Genomic DNA, 18,367 nt, shown 5'->3' on the forward strand with positions numbered 1-18,367 from the left:
GGTTTTTACTTGTTTAACTTTTGTCCAGTTTCTGAACAGATATGAGGAGCTATGAGCTCTGAGTGCTAACAGCTAACGGCTGATGTTTTGGTTTTGTGGTTCACATTGAAGATGACGTCGCCAATAGTATGAAGCTGAAGCGCCAGAGACTGCACTTTCACGACCGCACTCTCACGACCCTAGTTGTTTTGCAACATCGCCGTACTTACCATAGACTGTATATATAAAGTAACATATTATATCTTATATTATTAATATATATATAATTCTGATGAAACGTTATTTCAGCGTCAATAAATGAGTGTTAATCCCAGTGTGTTAAGTGTACAACATCACATGTAATTTTGCCTTCAATACGCAGTTTTCAAAACGTTAGCCACATGCTAATGCAAGCCGGAAATTAAGTATTTTCAGAATAAAAGTGTTACATTAATAGTTAGTGTGAACTTCCGGGTTTTTCAGAATAAAACTGCTTTAAATTAAAACCCTGTATTTAATTGTAGGTTTAGGAGGGAGGAAGGAAGATTAGGATTAGGTAAAAAGTAGGGCTGTCAAGTTAACGCATTAATAACGCGTTAACGCAAAAAAAAATGAACGCCACTAATTATTTTAATGCGATTAACGCATGTGTATTTTTTTTCCTCGGCCGCCCCGTAGTTTCAGAGCGCATCGAGTTTAAAATACCATCTACAAGCTGATGCTGACAGCCCCGCTCCTGCCGCCCGCTCCTGCAGGCACCGACTGGCCATCGGGAGGACGGGGAGGGTGTGTGTATACATGTGTGGCGTGAGCGAGCGAGAGAGATACCTTACGTGTATTGTTGTTGTTAGCATCTGGTGCTAGCTAGCTGCGCAAACGGATATAAGGAGCTGTTTAAATGAAAACAGAGGAGCGACATTTCGCCGACAACTGCGCCGAGCACTAGACTTTATCCAGGTAGCCAGACAGTGGGACATTGTGGGAAAAGTCAGCACACTCAGTACGGATAGTGCGCACAACATGATTGCAGCGTCCAGGCAGCTCCCATTCGAGCATATATATGCCTTGAGTTGCACATAGCTCCAACGATCCATCTCTCACACACTCACACATACTCACACACACTCACTCACTCACTCACACACACACACCTTGAATTGAGGCGGATATTTGTAATGTTCAGAGGTTGTTGTGTTTAATATTCATGAGAATATTTGTCATTGTTCAAATGATAATAAACATTTGCATAAAGCATATTTGACAACTCATATGTTGATAAGAGTATTAAAAACTTACAAATATTCCTCTAAGGTACATTTAGAACAGATAAAAAATGTGCGATTAATTTGCGATTAATCGCGATTAAATATTTTAATCGACTGACAACTCTAGTAAAAAGGTAGGGAGTGGTTAGGGTTAGGATGGGGGCAAGGGAAGGGTTAGATTGAAGGGAGGGAAGATCACATTACTCACACTGTCTGCGTTGTCGTTCATATTCATGTCTCCTGCTCGCTAGGTGGCGATGTTGCAAAAACAACTAGGGTCGTGGGAGTGCGGTCATGAGAGTGCGGTCGTGAGAGTGCAGCCTCCGACCTGCCTCCGACGCTGCAGCTTCACGCTAGTGATGTTTCTGTAGCGAACGAGCAGGCTCCAAGAGCTGGCTCTTTTAAGTGAACGACGGGAGCTGGCTCGCGCCCGCGAACGAGCCGTTTTTTTTTCTTCTGTTAAAGAGCAACTTGCAGGTTTTTTTTTTTTTACTACATTTATGCTTAACCTTGCCTGAAAATTAAAATTAAAAATGTTAATGCAGGATTTGATATGTTTTACAAAACATAAGGGCAGGAATTCAGAGGAAAAGGAGCCGTTTTGAGCTCTGCTACTAAAAACTGCTTTTTTTTAACGTCACGCGTCATATTACGTCACATGGGGGAGTTAACTTTCTCGGACTCATTCTCTGCCCAATCCGCGGTAGTAGTTTGTAGTTGGTTTGAGCGGTTGCGATTTAGTGAGCTGGTATTTTTTCGGTAATTTTACATTGCATTTCACCATTTGTAATCATGGTGAGCTTGTGTTTTTGCAGGTTGCACAAACTCAAACCTGTCAGGGCATCGAGTCCACAGTTTCCCTCACGGGAAAAGTACCGGAGCTAGCGTTCGTTCCTGGGTACGTTGTGCATCCACCTCCCTGCAGCACATACTCCGTCTCCACAGCTTTATCAAGAAACCGTATTGCATCTCTCTCCCCCCCTTCGCTGCTCTCTCTCTCCCCCTTTGCTGCTCTCTCTCCCCTCCGGTACACGGCACCGTAAGATGTAGTGTGGAGTTGCATTAGGTAACGCTGTGGTGGCTGTACTGCTCCAGCCGTCTCCTTTGTGTTTGTTTGTTTCCCCCTGTCTGTGTTGTTTGTGTGGGCGTGGTGGCTGTCACTCCTGGCTCCCGGCTCAACCTCCACTCACCTGCTGCAATCAGCTGTGCACCCTCCCCGACTACATACCTGCTTTCCATCAAGCCATTTACAACAACATATCAACGGAGGCTCCACAACCTTTCTCCGCCAGATCGTCAAGTATCAGCCGTATCTCGCGTCTCTCCCCCGGTACATAGCACCGTAGTGTGGAGTTGCATTAGGTAACGCGAGCTACGGCTGATACTTGCGCATTAGTTTCTGTTATGGATCAGTATCAACAGTCCTGCCAGTAACGTTACTATATTATCAATACTACTTTAGTTATAGCCTGATATATGATTGCTAACTTTACAATGTTGTGATGTGATTGACGTTAGCTAACATGCTAACGCCGGTCACTCACCAAGACAGCTGCTCTGTTCTCCACTGGTTCTCCACACACCAAAGCTCCATTTCTCTCCGATGGCCGTTATTTTTTCTAATCCTTGGCTGCTCCTGGTCTCTTGGATGCATAGCAGGCTCATAATTATAATCATATGCATTCGAATATATATTTCAACCTCTTCTGTGTCAAAACTAGCATTGTGATCCATGTTTATTCATACGTTAGACCGGCCGCCCTCCCCCTTGTTTCCCCCATGTTACGTCACATGCGGGAGGTCACGTGCGGAGGCTTTTTTATGCGGAAGTGAAAATGTCTTACTAAAACGACGCCAGATGTCACTGTAGTGTATATTTCTGTATATGTTTTGGAAAATCTAGTGTATTCATCATTTTCCTACACATTTATTCACTGGTGTCTCTAACCTGCAAGTTGCTCTTTAAGTAATACAAGACAGAATGATATGATGATCTCCATGCTACAGCTGCTCCGTGCATGCATGCAGTGACATGTAATATCCAAGAATTAGAGACGGTTGGATGCTGCTGTTTTGAGCATTGCAATATATTTATTTTCACTATGTTATTTATTTATGATTATCTTTAAGCAAAGATTTGATGTCAGCTGTTGCTGTCTTTTTTTCTACAGCTAATAGTTATTGAAATAGAGCCCTGCTGTTTTGTTAGGGCCTTTTCTTTAAATATAATTGTAAAATGTCGATACAGAAGACCCTTTTTTTAAATGTCTATGCTTAAGTTTTTATAGGTGTTGCTATCTGCTTTGTGTAGCGTGGTTCTACAAGCAAGTCAGTGCATTCATGGGGTGGTATCAGAGAGTTACAAGGGTCTGTAAATGCAATGAAAACATTTGGCCACAGAAAATTATTTATATTAAACATGTAATTTTTACTTTTGAATACTTCAGTACAAAGGATGTATTGAATAATTTAAGTGATATTTACACATATAAATCATTGGTCAAAACAGGGCTACATTTGATTTAATTATAAAAGGTATAATATGTGGTAAACTGAAGAGCCGTTTGGGAGCCGAAAGAGCCGGCTCTTCTTGGTGAGCCGAGCCAAATGATCCGGCTCACCAAGAAGAGCCGGAATTCCCATCACTACTTCATGCTACTCGACGTCGCGGCAGTTTTACGCAGCGTCGCTCCGCCAACCGAACAGCCGATTGCCCCGCCTACACTGCATTACTATAGTTACTACCCCAGTTGGTAAACTGTAATGGAAATGCAGTTAAGGCCTAACCATACCATACTAAGCCATGCTAGGTCCTGCAGTGGAAAAGCGCCATAAGGTAATAATATAAAATTGAGGAAATATGTGAGTTATTTAAAGATGTACAAGTTGAAGTAGTTGTTTTAAGGCAACCTACAAAGCTAACAAATCTTAAATCTGCATATTTCTTTAATGAGCAGCTTTATTTACTAACAATAACAGTTTGGATGTGTCAGTCACTACCGGTTGGTTTGGGCACCTTAAACAGGCCAGATTTCAATGTCAATGTTGCAACAGTTTTTACCTAATTTCAGGAAAAAAACGCCAAAATAAAAAATGTATGCCCGTCTGTGCCCACTTCTGTTAAGCAAATGTTAGGAGATGGTTCATCAAGATAAACAGCTGGTTCTTCCGTCAGGTAAACCATTGGAGAAATGAAGTCAGAAGAGGAAGTCAAATCTCATAGTTCAGAACAATATAAACATGGTTACATTTGTGCAATAATCCCAGAAACATTACAGATATTTTATGGTTCTGCACAGATCTGATGTTTTGGTTTTTTTTTAAGCAGCAATTGACGTCAAATGTCAAGTTTCCTTGGCATGCTATGTCTGGACTCGACTCTAGCTTGTTTGGTTTTCAACTGGGCAGCATGCTAGGTGTTCTACTTGTAACTGGCAGCTTGTACGTTTTTCAGCAACACCTCCATAACATAGCAGACCACTCATTTGTTAAAGAGATTCGTCACTAGCGGGTCATGGGCCTAGGGTTTTTAAATAACAAAATATTGCTAATAGCAATCCAATTTGTTTTCAGTCAACCCAGTTTTAAAACTAATGGATGAACTACGACATTACACATTACAATTGACTAAGGGCAGATGTTCCTCTGTTTGGGTGCTGATAAGAGGATTCAGCCAGTCTCCCGTTTATACAGGAAAAAATATGCGAACACTGAATAGGTACGCTGTTCCCTTTGCCTCTTTTTGGGGCAACACAGAGACATCGGGATGGATGGCCCGAAAACATAAACAAGACATGAAAAGAGAAGATGATGAGGACAGGCAGGTGGGTGAAAAGATGGCTAAATAAGTAACACATATTATAGTATATGACAAAAATTGCCAACCATTGCTCCGCTAAAAGTGTAAATTATTTTAACTTTAACCTTGATTGCCAGTGGCTTTTGAAAAAGCTTAACCAATGAGATAGCAGCTGTGTGACAAGGTCAGAATAAAAGCAAGCAGAGAAGGTAAACATAGAAACAAAGCCGCACGATTTTGCGCCCTACCTTGCAGTGAAAAGGAGGTAATATACCAAATAATGAAAGAAATATTTACAAAACGTTATTTTGTTGACAATTCCTACTAAAGACACCATTAGCCACCACTAGGTAAATTAGCACCAACATTCCAAAGCAAATCCATCTCATCATATAGGATGCTCATTTTGAATTTTCAGGGCTGATTGTGCACTTCATGACTGAGGCTACAGAGTGGAATATGAACAGAGAGTCAGCCAAACTATGTGAAATCACAACTGTATAAATACCCACATTGTCTGGTACCTCAATACCAAAACACAGCTGATAGCCTGACTGTGTAGCCACAACAACATGGAGATGCTCTTACTGTGCTGGCTAAGAGACAGTAATCTAGGTACAAAGATTTAAAAATACAAGAAATAACTAATGTATGTACTGTATGTGCATCAAAGCACAAAATGACTTAATGCTGCTTACAAATTAAAAACCCACTTGCAGGCTCCATAGAAAGGAGAGGAGAAGAAAGCACATATAACAATATAAAAGCAAGAGGAAACCCATGGAGCACAAGGAGAGACTGAAAACAGACAGAGAGTGTCCTGCAAAAGATGCAGAGGAGAAGCCTGAGAAAAAATGTAAATCAGCAGAGGGACCGAGGATGAAGAGGAAGAGGAGTGGGAGTTTGTGAAGGCGTCACACAAAGCTAGTCAGGAGGGCGAAAATCACTCTGCATCGAGGAAACCAAAACCCACACAGCGGCATCGTCTTTTCTTTTTTGAACACATCCCTGAATGCATCACCTAACATTAGGACAGTATGCATTCTATGAGAGCTGACAATGACGCTGAAGTGGGGGCCTCTGAGCTGCTTTCTGACTCCATGGAGAGCCTGTCAGCCGCGCTCACCATCATCTCCTCCTCCTCCTCATCATCATGCAAACGAACAGAAAGCAGCTGCAGTTACACCCAGATGCCACCAGGGGTCGCCAATAAGCAGGAGTCTTTGTTTTTCTCCCTTTCTTTATTCGGTGTGTTAACTTTTATACATACTTGTGGACTCTTTGACAGTCCATTGTGCTTGTGAGGACATTTTAACACATCATCACAGTGGCTTAATGATAAAGTTTGGACTAAGAAGAAGAAAAATCCTCAAGGGAGTGATTTTAAATGTCCTAACAAGCACAACAAACCCACTATATGAGTGTGTGTGTGTGTGTGTGTGTGTGTGTGTGTGTGTGTGTGTGTGTGTGTGTGTGTGTGTGTGTGTGTGTGTGTGTGTGTGTGTGTGTGTGTGTGTGTGTGTGTGTGTGTGTGTGTGTGTGTGTGAGACAGCAGCTGACTGGGAGTTATGACATCGCCACACTAAGAGAGAGGAAGGAGAGGCAGTCTGGTTAATATTTGTCATGGCAGCTGGTGCATGGGAAACAATTCAATCCCGCTCACTAACCTTTATTTAAACAGAGCGGAGAACCAGAAAGCTGCTGCTGCTGCTTTGGCTGATTTATTTTTTTGATGGCATTAAATCCAGATTGTGTTTCTTTTTTTGAACCCTCCTCATCCTCCTCCACATGGGCTTTTCATTCCAGCACCAAAATGCAAAAGGGACGCGTTTAATATCAGAATCTAGCAGGCCAGAAGGAGGAAGGATATATGGAAACAGTGTGTGTGTGTGTGCGTGTGCGTGTGCGTGTGTGAGTGTGTGTGTTGGATAAGCAGGAGCTCTGTCTTTTACAAACACACCTACCCACTCAATCACATGCAGACACACACACACACACACACACACACACACACACACACACACACACACAGCAATGAAAAATAAATCAGTCTAATATTCTTGCGTGTTCCTTCAAAGATTATATTGAGTAAAGGCTCTCTGAGTATTTATTCAAATGTTTTCATAATTAGAACAGCAAACAAATGATCATTTTGAATATTATTTTCTTGATTAAAATGTAAGAAATGTACGAAATGCCGATTATAACTTCCCATAGGAGTATACCTGACATATTTGAATTGCTTGTCTTTACCAAACACTCAGCACCCACATCCCTTCATATCAGATTGGACTAATGAAAGCCTCAAAATCATCCCTTGAGAAGCTTGTACCAAATCATTTCTGGCTTGTTGTCGACTCATTGATGAATCAAGTGTGAGCTCTATACCTCCTTAGCATGATATTCTCTGCATTTAAGGTTCATGGTATCCTTACTGCCCATAATATGGATTATTTAACAATAATATATTACAACATGTATCAGACAAATATGCATTGCACTTATAGTGCATGCATATTCATTTTAGTCCATTTTAATGCACCTAATGTACATTAAACATGCATTAATATGATTGTTCTGCAGTTGCTTTTTGGAGGTATTTCCTTACTGTCCCTTTAAGAAGTTTCTCCCCTATAGGATGCCTCTCTCTTTCTCACACGTACGTACCACACACACACACACACACACACACACACACACACACACACACACACACACACACACACACACACACACACACACACACACACACACACACACACACATACACACACACTCACCTTTCATCTCGCAGCAGTCCTTGGCCCTCTGGTCGGCCTTGATTGGCAGCTGGAGCAGGGTCTTCAGGTTGGTCATGGAAGTCAGGTGTCCTCCCTGGGTGCCACTTCCGGCCGAGTTGCTGGCCCCAAACTGGGGGCTGGTGGCCCCGGCAGGGAGATCCGGCGGTAAGAGCTGAGTGAGAGGCCTTGACATAACTTCAAGGGGGGAGGAGGAGGAGGTGAGGGAGGGGAGGAGGAGGAGGAGGTAGAGAAGAGCAACCTGCAGACTCTAAATTCAAGATCAAAATAATCCAATTAGTGACGCTAATTGACAGGCGCGTCGTCACAGAGGTGCGCGGGCAGGTGACGCGTTTAAGATCTCCACCTGGAATTCCGATTATCAGCCGGTCCCATGAAGAAAAAAGGTGTACAAAATTAAAAGAGGGGGGACTTATCTCCAAAATGGCACCATGTTCGCCGAGTCTAATTCATCCTCTCGGTTCTGGCTGAGCCTTCACCTCTTTGAAACAACTCTGCAATAATGAACGCGCACACAGGAAGACAGATGGGATCCTGGAGCTCGCGGCGAGTAAAGTCCTCTTTGAGTTAGTGTTAAAGGAAACTCTCGCTCGGGTCCGGTCCGTTGGTCGGTAGCTTGATTTTGAATCCAGAGGGGGAAAAGCAAAATTAAAATAAAAGCAGATTCAAACGCGGATGGCCGTACAGTTCCATGTAGTGAGAGAGGATTAGAAACAGTCGAGGCGAAGAGTCTCCAAGATAGAAAAAAATAACTTGTGATTAAATATGAGCGACAAAATATAAGATGAAGGAAATAAAGAGATCCCCCCCGAAAAAAATAAATAATATCCAGTAGTATGAGAGGCAGATAGATGAGACTGATGGCTCTTATTTTCCTCCCTCTCTCCCGCTCTCCCTCCCTTTCTCTCGCTCTCTCTCTCTTTCTCACACACACATACACACACACAAACACACACACACCTCTCTCTATTTTCGTCCTTCTTTCTGACTCCCTCTCTCAGTCAGCTGGAACCAACACGGGCCGCTCGTGTGATGTCACCGCTCACGGGGGAAAAGCGATTGGGGGCGTGGGTCATTTGCATAAATAAGCCACGCCTCCCCTGTCAGTAAAACATTCTGCGTTCAGGATGCATGGGAAAACTGGTAAATTTGAGTTGTTTTACATGTAAACATATACGGTTCCAACTGTAATTTTACTTGATGGCAAATTTAAATCTAACTGTTGAATAACTTTAAATGATATTCAACTTGGTTTAATTATCCTCCAACAGTTTTTAATAATAGAGCAGTTGGTCAAACTAAAAAATGACAACTGAAAATGTCCTATTGGATTGTAGGAATATATAACAGCAATTTGTTTCAAGGTTCAAGGTTCTTTATTTGTCATACGAACATAGCTACAAAGTAGTTATGTCGATGAAAATCTTAGGTCACAGGCTTCTCCAACAGTGCAACACAATAATACAGAAAAACAGAAACATATAGTGCAAGTAAATACAAAAAGAAAAATAGTTTTAAAAAAGTGAAGCCAGTTTGTACTGGCTTCTGACATTTTATACACAAAATGATCAGTTTGCTTTATTAAAAAATGACGACATTTAATATTACCTTTAAAATATCATAAAGATCAAAGAGACGTCATGAAAACTATTAGGATAGTTCTGTTTCATTATTGTTTTTGTGTTGCATGTTTAAACTTCTAACTATATAAAGCAGCAGCTGAATTGACCAGTAACAATATTAATAATATTGTTATTTTATTGAAAGGCCTCCTATACACTGCATGCATGTCCAATTTAAATAGCTTCTTCATTTGTACGACAAATGGAAAAGCTATTGAACAACACCAAAATAATAATAGCAGCCTATAAACTAAATAAAAGGCATACATCACACATCAAGCACTGCTATACAGGCTTTAACAGTATTAGAGTGTTCTAAGACTAAATAGAATAGTTCAGTTCAACAAATGATAACTTTTTGTTTACCTAATTATTTTTTCACTTTGGATGTTTGGGAATTTCCTTTAATAGTGGTAATCATCGAGTTCAAGTTTGCCTACAGGTGTACATGAACGCAACATATATATGCATAAAGAAAGCACACCTCCCCGCCAATTCAGCCAATGGCTGACAGCAGCTGGGACTGTTGCACAGTAAGACACACCCACCTGAGCTGAGCTCCTCTGTGGATGGACCATGAACGCACCCGCCCCTCTCTTCTTCTCTCACGCTGTCATTTAAACAGGGAGGCCAAAAAACAAGATGACCACTGGCTGAGAGTAACACTGAAGAGCCGCACAGCACAGGGCTGAGACTTCAGGGTGTTGTTTGCTCTTTGTACCTTCACCCTCTGTGTTATCTTAGAAATGTTGGAAAATCTGATTATTTTTACCCACAACGTGACAGGGTTTGCAGGGTCAGAATAAGCAGCTCATACAAAGCAATCACGCACACACACCAGGTGTCCAGATGTGGGCGGAAAGAGTCTCACACATATAACAAACACTTCTCTGCTACATGTACAGGTAGAGATAACACTAATGGCGTAATTTGTCAGGAATATAAACTGAACATTGTATTTATAAATGTTAATTAATGTATATTGGGAATGGTTTCACTCATAAAACAACTATATACTATGGAGTATTGAAATAGTCACATGTATGAGAGGTTAAAGTGTATTTAATCCCGCAGAAATGGTCGGCAGAGCCACACGGTTCGTCTGTTTTTCTCCCTGTTAAATGTCCCAATGTGCCTCTCGCGCTCAAAGAAGCACATGGCCTCGGCACGCGCCGACTGTTGCCTACCAGTACCGGCGACCCTGCCGCGCGCTATTGGCTGAATGTAGGTCACTCGCGGCCTCTGCCTCGCTCCTATTGGTCAGAATTAGGTCACAGTCTCCGCCCACAGGTTTCCCCATGCTACTGCCGCGTGACAGGCCGTCTGGAGCGGGGGGGGGGGGGGGGGAGGAGGGGACCAGGGAGGGGGCTGACTGTGTGGATTAGAGCTGAAAGAAAATCACAATTATTTCTTTATATTTCATTCAAAAACACAAAATGACAAATATAAGAATAAAAAGGTCAGAATATTAAAAAAAATAAGTATTTAAAAAAATCTAAGGAAGATGTACTTTAATAAAGCTGGGGTGCTAAAAAACAAAAAAATATATATAACTAATATCATTGGAAATACTCATAGTGTTTTATGTTTTATATTGTATGTTTTTGTGTTGCATGTTTAAAATTCTAAACTATAAAAAAACAGCAGCTGAATTGTCCAGTAACAATATTAATAATATTATTATTTTATTACAAGGCTTCCTTTTCACAGCATGCATTTCTAATTTAAATACAAAAATATATAAAAAGGTACAATCTTTGTAGGATTATTTAATGATGTCTGTGCATGAACTACATCCAAAAAACATTTGTTTTGAATAAATAGCTTAAAATAAAACAAAGAAATTAATTATTATTTCGGTAACCATAGGAAATTAACAGCAATTTGTATGTTTTAAATCACAGTTACTATATATCTTTAATTGTGTTCTTTGGTAGTGTACACGTTTGTTACTTAATGTCATGTTTGGTCTTGTTATTCTTGTGCGACAAATGGAGCAGCTATTCAACAACATCATAATAATAATAATAACAGCCTATAAAATAAATAAAAGGCATACATCACACATAAACATGCCACATCTTGCGTTTCCTGTTAATACTAATTTGACTGATTCATGAATCCTTTGCAGCAGCTGCCCTGTGGGAACAACAGTTCCTGGAAGGACCTGGAAAGCCTGCAAGTCCTCTCTGGTGACAGAGGGCCGTCAAATATACATGACAGGAATGTGCTAGTAGTAAGAGGCCAAAATTATCTCTGCTCACACACACTCACACACAACAGGAGTGTGTATACGCTGGCCTGCATCAGTGAAAGTGATGAACGACAGTTTGACTCAACTAATGTGTGATCAGAGTTTCATGAGCTATTTCCAATTCAGATTATTTCCCCAGTGTTTTTCCCCCAGACCTGCAGCAGCCCTCTTTAAATTGTTTCAATGGCGCCATCTGGTGGTCATTTGTCAATAATGCACCAAACTTAAGCATTACATACAAACCACAGCTACAGTCCTATATTAACCCTCCTGTTGTGTTCGTCCCCCCCCCCTCCCCCCTTCTTTTGGTGTTCGAAGTCGAATTTGACTGATCCTGTTTTAACCGCTATTACATTAACACAAAAAACATTAATCATCACCACATTTCAGATAACAACCTTTCAAACTGTAAATATTGTATCAGACTACTGACTACTGCTATGAACAACTGCAGTGGGCTAAATAGACAAAGAATACACCGAACATGTATTGCGTGTGCCAGGCAGGTGTGATCTATGTGGGGGGATGGGCACATAAGAGCGGGAAATGTATCAAATTGTTGTGTGTGTGTGCCAGGTGTGATTCACATGGGGGGATGGGCACAGGGCCGTCCCTGGCCAACATGAGGCACTACGCAAAGTTATATGATGAGGCCCTCTGTTTCGCGAGCGTCGACCGGGGGGGGGGGTTAGCGGAGCCCCGCAGCGGCGAAACCGTGCCGCGCCACACTAATTGCGCAGCATAAGTGCATAGGTGCGCCGCATTTTCGGCTCAGTTGAGGAACCCTCCGCAAGGTGAGGCCCCCTCCGCAAGGTGAGGCCCCCTCCACAAGGTGAGGCCCCCTCCGAAAGGTGAGTCCCCCTCCGAAAGGTGAGGCCCCCTCCGAAAGGTGAGGCCCCATGCAGTCTGCATGATCGGCCTGTAGGGAGGGACGGCCCTGGATGGGCACATAAGGGGGGGAAAACACATCTAGAGCGCTGATCTAGAGCAGTGGTTCTCATGGGGGGTACGTGGACCCCTAGGGGGACGTTGGAGTACTGCAGGGGGTACGTGAGATTTACTTTATGTTAATGCAAAAAACAACATAAGTAATGCAAACTACTAATAGTAGATTAACTACTTTATTCAAAGGTTTACAGTAATTCTGGATAATAAAATGGGGGAAATAAACGGGGTGCTCTCTTTTCCTCTCCCTCTCCTGACAGCCCGTCAGTCTCGTGCAGCTCGCTGAACCTTTAATAAGTGACCCGACAGTAAAGAATAAATATATGTATAACTAGTTTAGCTTGTTCCAGAGTAGACAAACTAGCAAAGTGTGTTAGGTCTAACTCTTACCCCCAGTTTCCACCGGGTCCGTCTGTGCCGCGGCTGCAACGCGGCGGTCGTAAGGACCGTGGCCACTCTAGTCAATGGGTGCTATTCCACCACACGCGCCGTGTTACGGCTCAGACGCGTCCCAGAAGCGGCTAGGCGCAGCGCTTCTCTAAAATTAGGATGAATCCTATTTTTGCCGCGGCGCAGACGTAACGTAAGGTCGGGCAGGCAGCCCCCCTCGCAGGAGTGGAAAGGTGAGCATCCGGGCCAGGCCCATCACCCACATATACAGATTTAGCAGACCCCCCTCCTTCATCACAACACCTCCACTTCGATACGCACAATGGACGACGAGGTTTTCATCATGGAAATGGAAAAACACACTATTTTATATGATGTAACCAATGCTTACTACAAGGACAACATCAGAAAGGACAAGGCCTGGTTTTTAAGTCGCTGCAGTTTGTGGAGTGGAAGGTAACAACTACATATTAATGTTTTAAAGTTCATTAATATCCGAATTAAACCCGAATCAATAACAAAACTGCGAGCCTGCACGCACGACGCTACGCTTCTGAAACGCTTCTGGGACGCGTCCGGTGGGTTATGGCGCTAGACCAAAACCGCGGCGCAGCCGTGACGCGGCGCGGCGCAGACGGACCCAGTGGAAACTGGGGGTCAGTGTATTTAATTTTGCTCCGCTCAATGGTCCGTCACAGGGGGGCTTTGATCCGGAAGAGCTGCCTGTTCTCCTTCAGCAGCAGCTGATCTGATCTCTGATCTCTCTCTCGCCTCCGGTTAGACTTCACTCGCGTTTATGTCCAAATCTATCAGACCTAGATAGTTCTAGATAATTATATGACTGCCTGCTTATCAAAGGAGACCTAAAGCGTTGCTTGGCAACGGCGTGTGTCCGCAAAGTATAGCGCAGCATTATGCGCTATGTTTATATGAGGGGTCAAAATCCCATGCTCATAAAATGCTCATATATTTTTTCTCTTCATTCCCCACGCCCCAAAATACATAAATATACCAATTTAAGGAAACGTATGGAAGTTTGAGAAGTGTGGGTTTTATATTAGCAGTTACACATATTTCAAGACACGAAGTGTAATAACTGCAGTTTGCCTCCCTGTCAGAATGACAAAGATCCTCAGTGAAGCACAAGCCCATGTTTCTCACAACATTGTAAGTACAACTTATTAAAAAGATCAGTTCAATGCAACTAATATCGTCTTAGCGTTATTGCATGATTGCAAATTGGTTTGCCATGAATTTAGTGATGGATTGTAAACATTTGAAATGTATTTAAGTGTTTCTCAGTTACAATGTTGTTGTTTTAATAAATCAGACACTGATGGTGCAGCGCCTCTTTATATGGGAATTTCTTTTAACAAATTGTTTTTGCGCTGATCAGGGGGTACTTGGCTGAATTATTTTTTCAAAGTTTGTAAATTATTGAAAAAAGTTTGAGAACCACTGATCTAGAGTATGTGTGTGTGTGTGTGTGTGTGTGTGTGTGTGTGTGTGTGTGTGTGTGTGTGTGTGTGTGTGTGTGTGTGTGTGAGACCGGGAACACCATGGGTGTTACTAAGTTGACTAAATCATCCAAAATTCAATGAAAGTGGTGATCAGCAATTGTATAAGTTCAAATGTTTACTGTGAAGGATATCATAAAGCCTTATCGAATGTAAAACAAAAAAGTTATGATTGATTAAAGTAGTAAATCACCAGGCCCAAAATACATTTCTGACCTACTGCTATATTATGAACCATCCAGAACTCTCAGGTCTTCTGGGTCTGGTCAGCTTTCTGTCCCCAGAGTCAGAACTAAACATGGTAAAGCAGCGTTCAGTTATTATGCTCTAAATATCTGGAACAAACTCCCAGAAACCTGCAGGTCCGCTGCAACTTTTACTACTTTTAAATCCAGGCTGAAGACTTTTCTTTTTGCCACTGCTTTTAATTGATATATTCATATCTTAAACTGCACTGTAACTTTTATTATCTTTGCTTTTTATCTTTGCTTTTAAATGTCATTTTATAATATGTTTCTTAACGCTCTTAATGTCTTTCATTTTTGTAAAGCACTTTGAATTGCCTTGTGTTGAAAGGTGCTATATAAATAAACTTGCCTTGCCTGAATCGGTCAGATTTGACCCGAACACAACAGGAGGGTTAAACCAGTGATGAAATGTAACTCAGTACTTTTACTTGTGGCCGTTGGTCCGTTCACTTCTGACCCTGCTCCCCTACCCTGTGGGGTACCACAGGGTTCCATCTTGGCCCCGCTCCTCTGGGCCTTATATTTGCTCCCCCTTGGCTCTATCATCAGCAGCTTTAAGGGTGTGTCCTACCACTGCTACGCTGATGATATCCAGCTGTATGTGTCCTTCCCTCCGCAAAACATGCAGAAAATTAACATCCTACTGGACTGTCTAGCTGCCATTGAGGGCTGGATGGGGAGAAATTTCCTCCAGCTAAATGCGGCGAAGACAGAGGTACTTCTAATTGCCTCAGACTCCCTAGCAGCCAAGGTAAAAAACCTAATGGGGCCCCTCACCACCAACGTTCACCCCCACATCAGAAATCTTGGGGTGTTCTTCGACCAGGCTATGAACATGGACAAACATGTTTCCTCACTGATCCGCAACTGTTTTTTCCACATCCGCAACATCGCTAAACTCAGGTCCATTGCGTCTCATGCAGAGCTTGAAATGGCTGTCCACGCATTCATATCATCCCGGTTAGACTACTGTAATTCACTTTTCACCTGTCTCAGCAAAGCCTCTGTTCACCGTCTGCAGCTGGTTCAAAACGCTGCCGCCCGCTTAATCACCAGGTCTAAAAAATCCTGCCATATCACCCCCATTCTAGCCTCCCTGCACTGGCTACCAGTTCATTTCAGGATCCAGTACAAGATCCTGATTATCTCATACAAAGCTCTAAACGGCCAAGCCCCAGCCTACATCAGCGAGCTCATTCCACCACACCAAAACACTCGTTCGCTGAGGTCCTCTGACCAGGGGCTTCTGGCAGTGCCCAGGACCCGACTAAAGACCAGGGGGGACCGGGCGTTTGGGGCGGCCGCCCCTAGACTCTGGAACGCACTTACCCCGGTCCTGAGATCGGCTCCCTCCCTCAACCTGTTCAAGGGACACCTAAAGACGCACTTATTTAAGCAGGCGTTTGAGCAGTCTTAGGCCGTTCATCACGTCACTGTCCTGTCACTGTCGATCACTGGTCCTCTTGCACTTGGTTTCATGTTTGTATATTGTTTTTAAGTTTTTATTCTATTTTCCTGTCATGTTATGCTTTGTTATTATTATGCCTTAGTGCCATATTGGCCTAATTGTTTTGACTGCTATATTTTGTACAGCACTCTGTGCATTCGTGCTGGGAGGGGTGCTTTAGAAATAAACTTTTACTTACTTACTTACTTAAAGTGGACCTATCATGCTATATTTGAATAATATAGTGTAGGACCATACCTATATAAAGGCATATTTATACTTTTTATTTTTCAAAATACCAAGCAGATCATGCATTTTAGCCATTCCTCATTTCGCTCAATTTAACACTGTCTTGTCATGGGCTGATTCTGTGAGAACAGCACCATCTACAGGCCTGGCATATGTACTACAGCGTCTCCAGCATTTTGAACGGCAATGTCCGTGGCTGTCTCCTCCTGATTGGTGGAGTTGGCCGAATAGCCGTAGCGCCACTTTTGTGACGTCATAGAAGTGTTCAAATCTGGATCAGTCTGTATCAGATCCGTTGCAGCCCCTTTTTAAGAGATTTGGGTATGGAGGAAAATAGAGAGGGTTGTATTGACACTTGGTGAGTTCCCTGGAACACCGGGGACACATATTCATGTATAAAAGGCGTACAAAAGTGCATTTTGCATGAGAGGTCACCTTTAAAGGTGGGGTAGGTAATTTTGGAGAAACCAGCTCGAGTGCGCTAGAATTTGAAAATACACAGCCGGAAAAAATCTACCACTTCCTTACAGAGCCCCTCCTCCAACACACACGAATGCGCACATGACCAATGAGGGCACGAGATAAGTTTGTGCACAGATGGAAGGCTGACAGGCAGGTAGGCCATCCAGTTATTTTAGCCGGGCCGGCTAAAATGATTGGTCGTGCTTTTTACAGTACTACGGCTTCCACAGATGACATTTTTTAATGGATTTTTTGTCAAAGCACTTAAGATATTCATTGCTATCGGGATGTTAAGAGCATTCCATGGAATATAACAAAAAGTGTATCTCGAGCCGGTTTCTCAAACTTACCTACCCCACCTTTAAGTACACATTTAATGTAGCCTACTTATTATTCAGTATTTGCACTTATTTTATTTTCATCTTTTGCAGACCAGTAGCCTGTTTGACATCCAGGTGTTAACTGAGTAAATGTACTCAATTACTTTACAGTAGTACAACGTTGAGGTAATTGAGTATTAATGCTACTCAACTATAATGAAGGGACAATAATGCACTTTTAACATATTTTTTTAGATTTTTGGTTACTTTGAAGATTCCGGTATAGAGCAATATTACAAAAATAATTTATAATTATATTTATATCTTTGATTATATATTGATCCCTTGGGGAAATTCACAGGCTACTTTGCAGTATATTGTAAAATTCCTTCACAAGCTGCAACAATACAGTAAACAAATAATGCATTAATAAGAACAATGCATTGATAAAACCTACAATATTTTACCTACATTGATATTTTTTGATATTTGATATGTTTTGAAGTAATTTTTATTTACTTTTTGACTTTTTTTAGTCTTAATTTTACAAATCTTTGTTGTAGGTTTGCATCTACATTTTGTATCTTTACTTGTTATTTTAGCTTTTTGTGGTTGTTTTGAATCCATTTTAAGTTGTTTTGAGCATCTCTGTGATTGTTCTGCATCTACTCCATCAATACTGCAATGCATTTAATTGTGCATCTTTTTATATTAACTGTTTGTCTCTTTACAGACATTCCTACTCTTTGTAGTCATTTTGCAACTATTTTAGAAGTTTCATGTTTGTTTATGGTCATTTTTTGTCTCTAATAGTTCATTTCTGGGATTTACTGAGTTCCTGGTGTGTTCGGAATATTCTCCCACTTCTTAAACTAAACAGCCTTGGATCAGCTGAAAATGCATCTTTTGATTGTTTTTCACAGATAAATATGATGAGCTAATAAAATATGATGCAATTTCATATATTAAACTTCCCAACAGTGTATTAAGGTGAAAAACCATATACCGTATTACAGTATAAAGCGACAGGGAACCTTTTACTGCCCGGGAACCCTACTTCACACAGGTTGGT

At 41.9% G+C, this 18,367-nt stretch overlaps 1 protein-coding gene across 2 annotated transcripts in view; it reads right to left on the reverse strand.

Moving 5' to 3' along the window:
• LOC307022218 (hepatic leukemia factor-like) overlaps window positions 1-8,849 on the reverse strand; it is a 43,272-nt gene extending 34,423 nt beyond the window's left edge. Inside the window, exon 1 of one of the 2 annotated variants that reach the window (XM_079654901.1) lies at window positions 7,824-8,849. In XM_079654901.1, the coding sequence (XP_079511027.1) occupies window positions 7,824-8,016 (193 nt within the window). In that variant the 5' untranslated portion in view covers window positions 8,017-8,849. Of the gene's footprint in view, window positions 1-2,120; window positions 2,446-7,823 lie in introns of those variants that run through there. The other variant, XM_079654902.1, reaches the window with a different exon arrangement.
• Window positions 8,850-18,367: the final 9,518 nt, after the last annotated feature.

This window comes from Notothenia rossii, assembly GCF_949606895.1.
Source record: "Notothenia rossii genome assembly, chromosome: 10".
In the NCBI taxonomy this organism is placed as follows: Eukaryota; Metazoa; Chordata; class Actinopteri; order Perciformes; family Nototheniidae; genus Notothenia; species Notothenia rossii.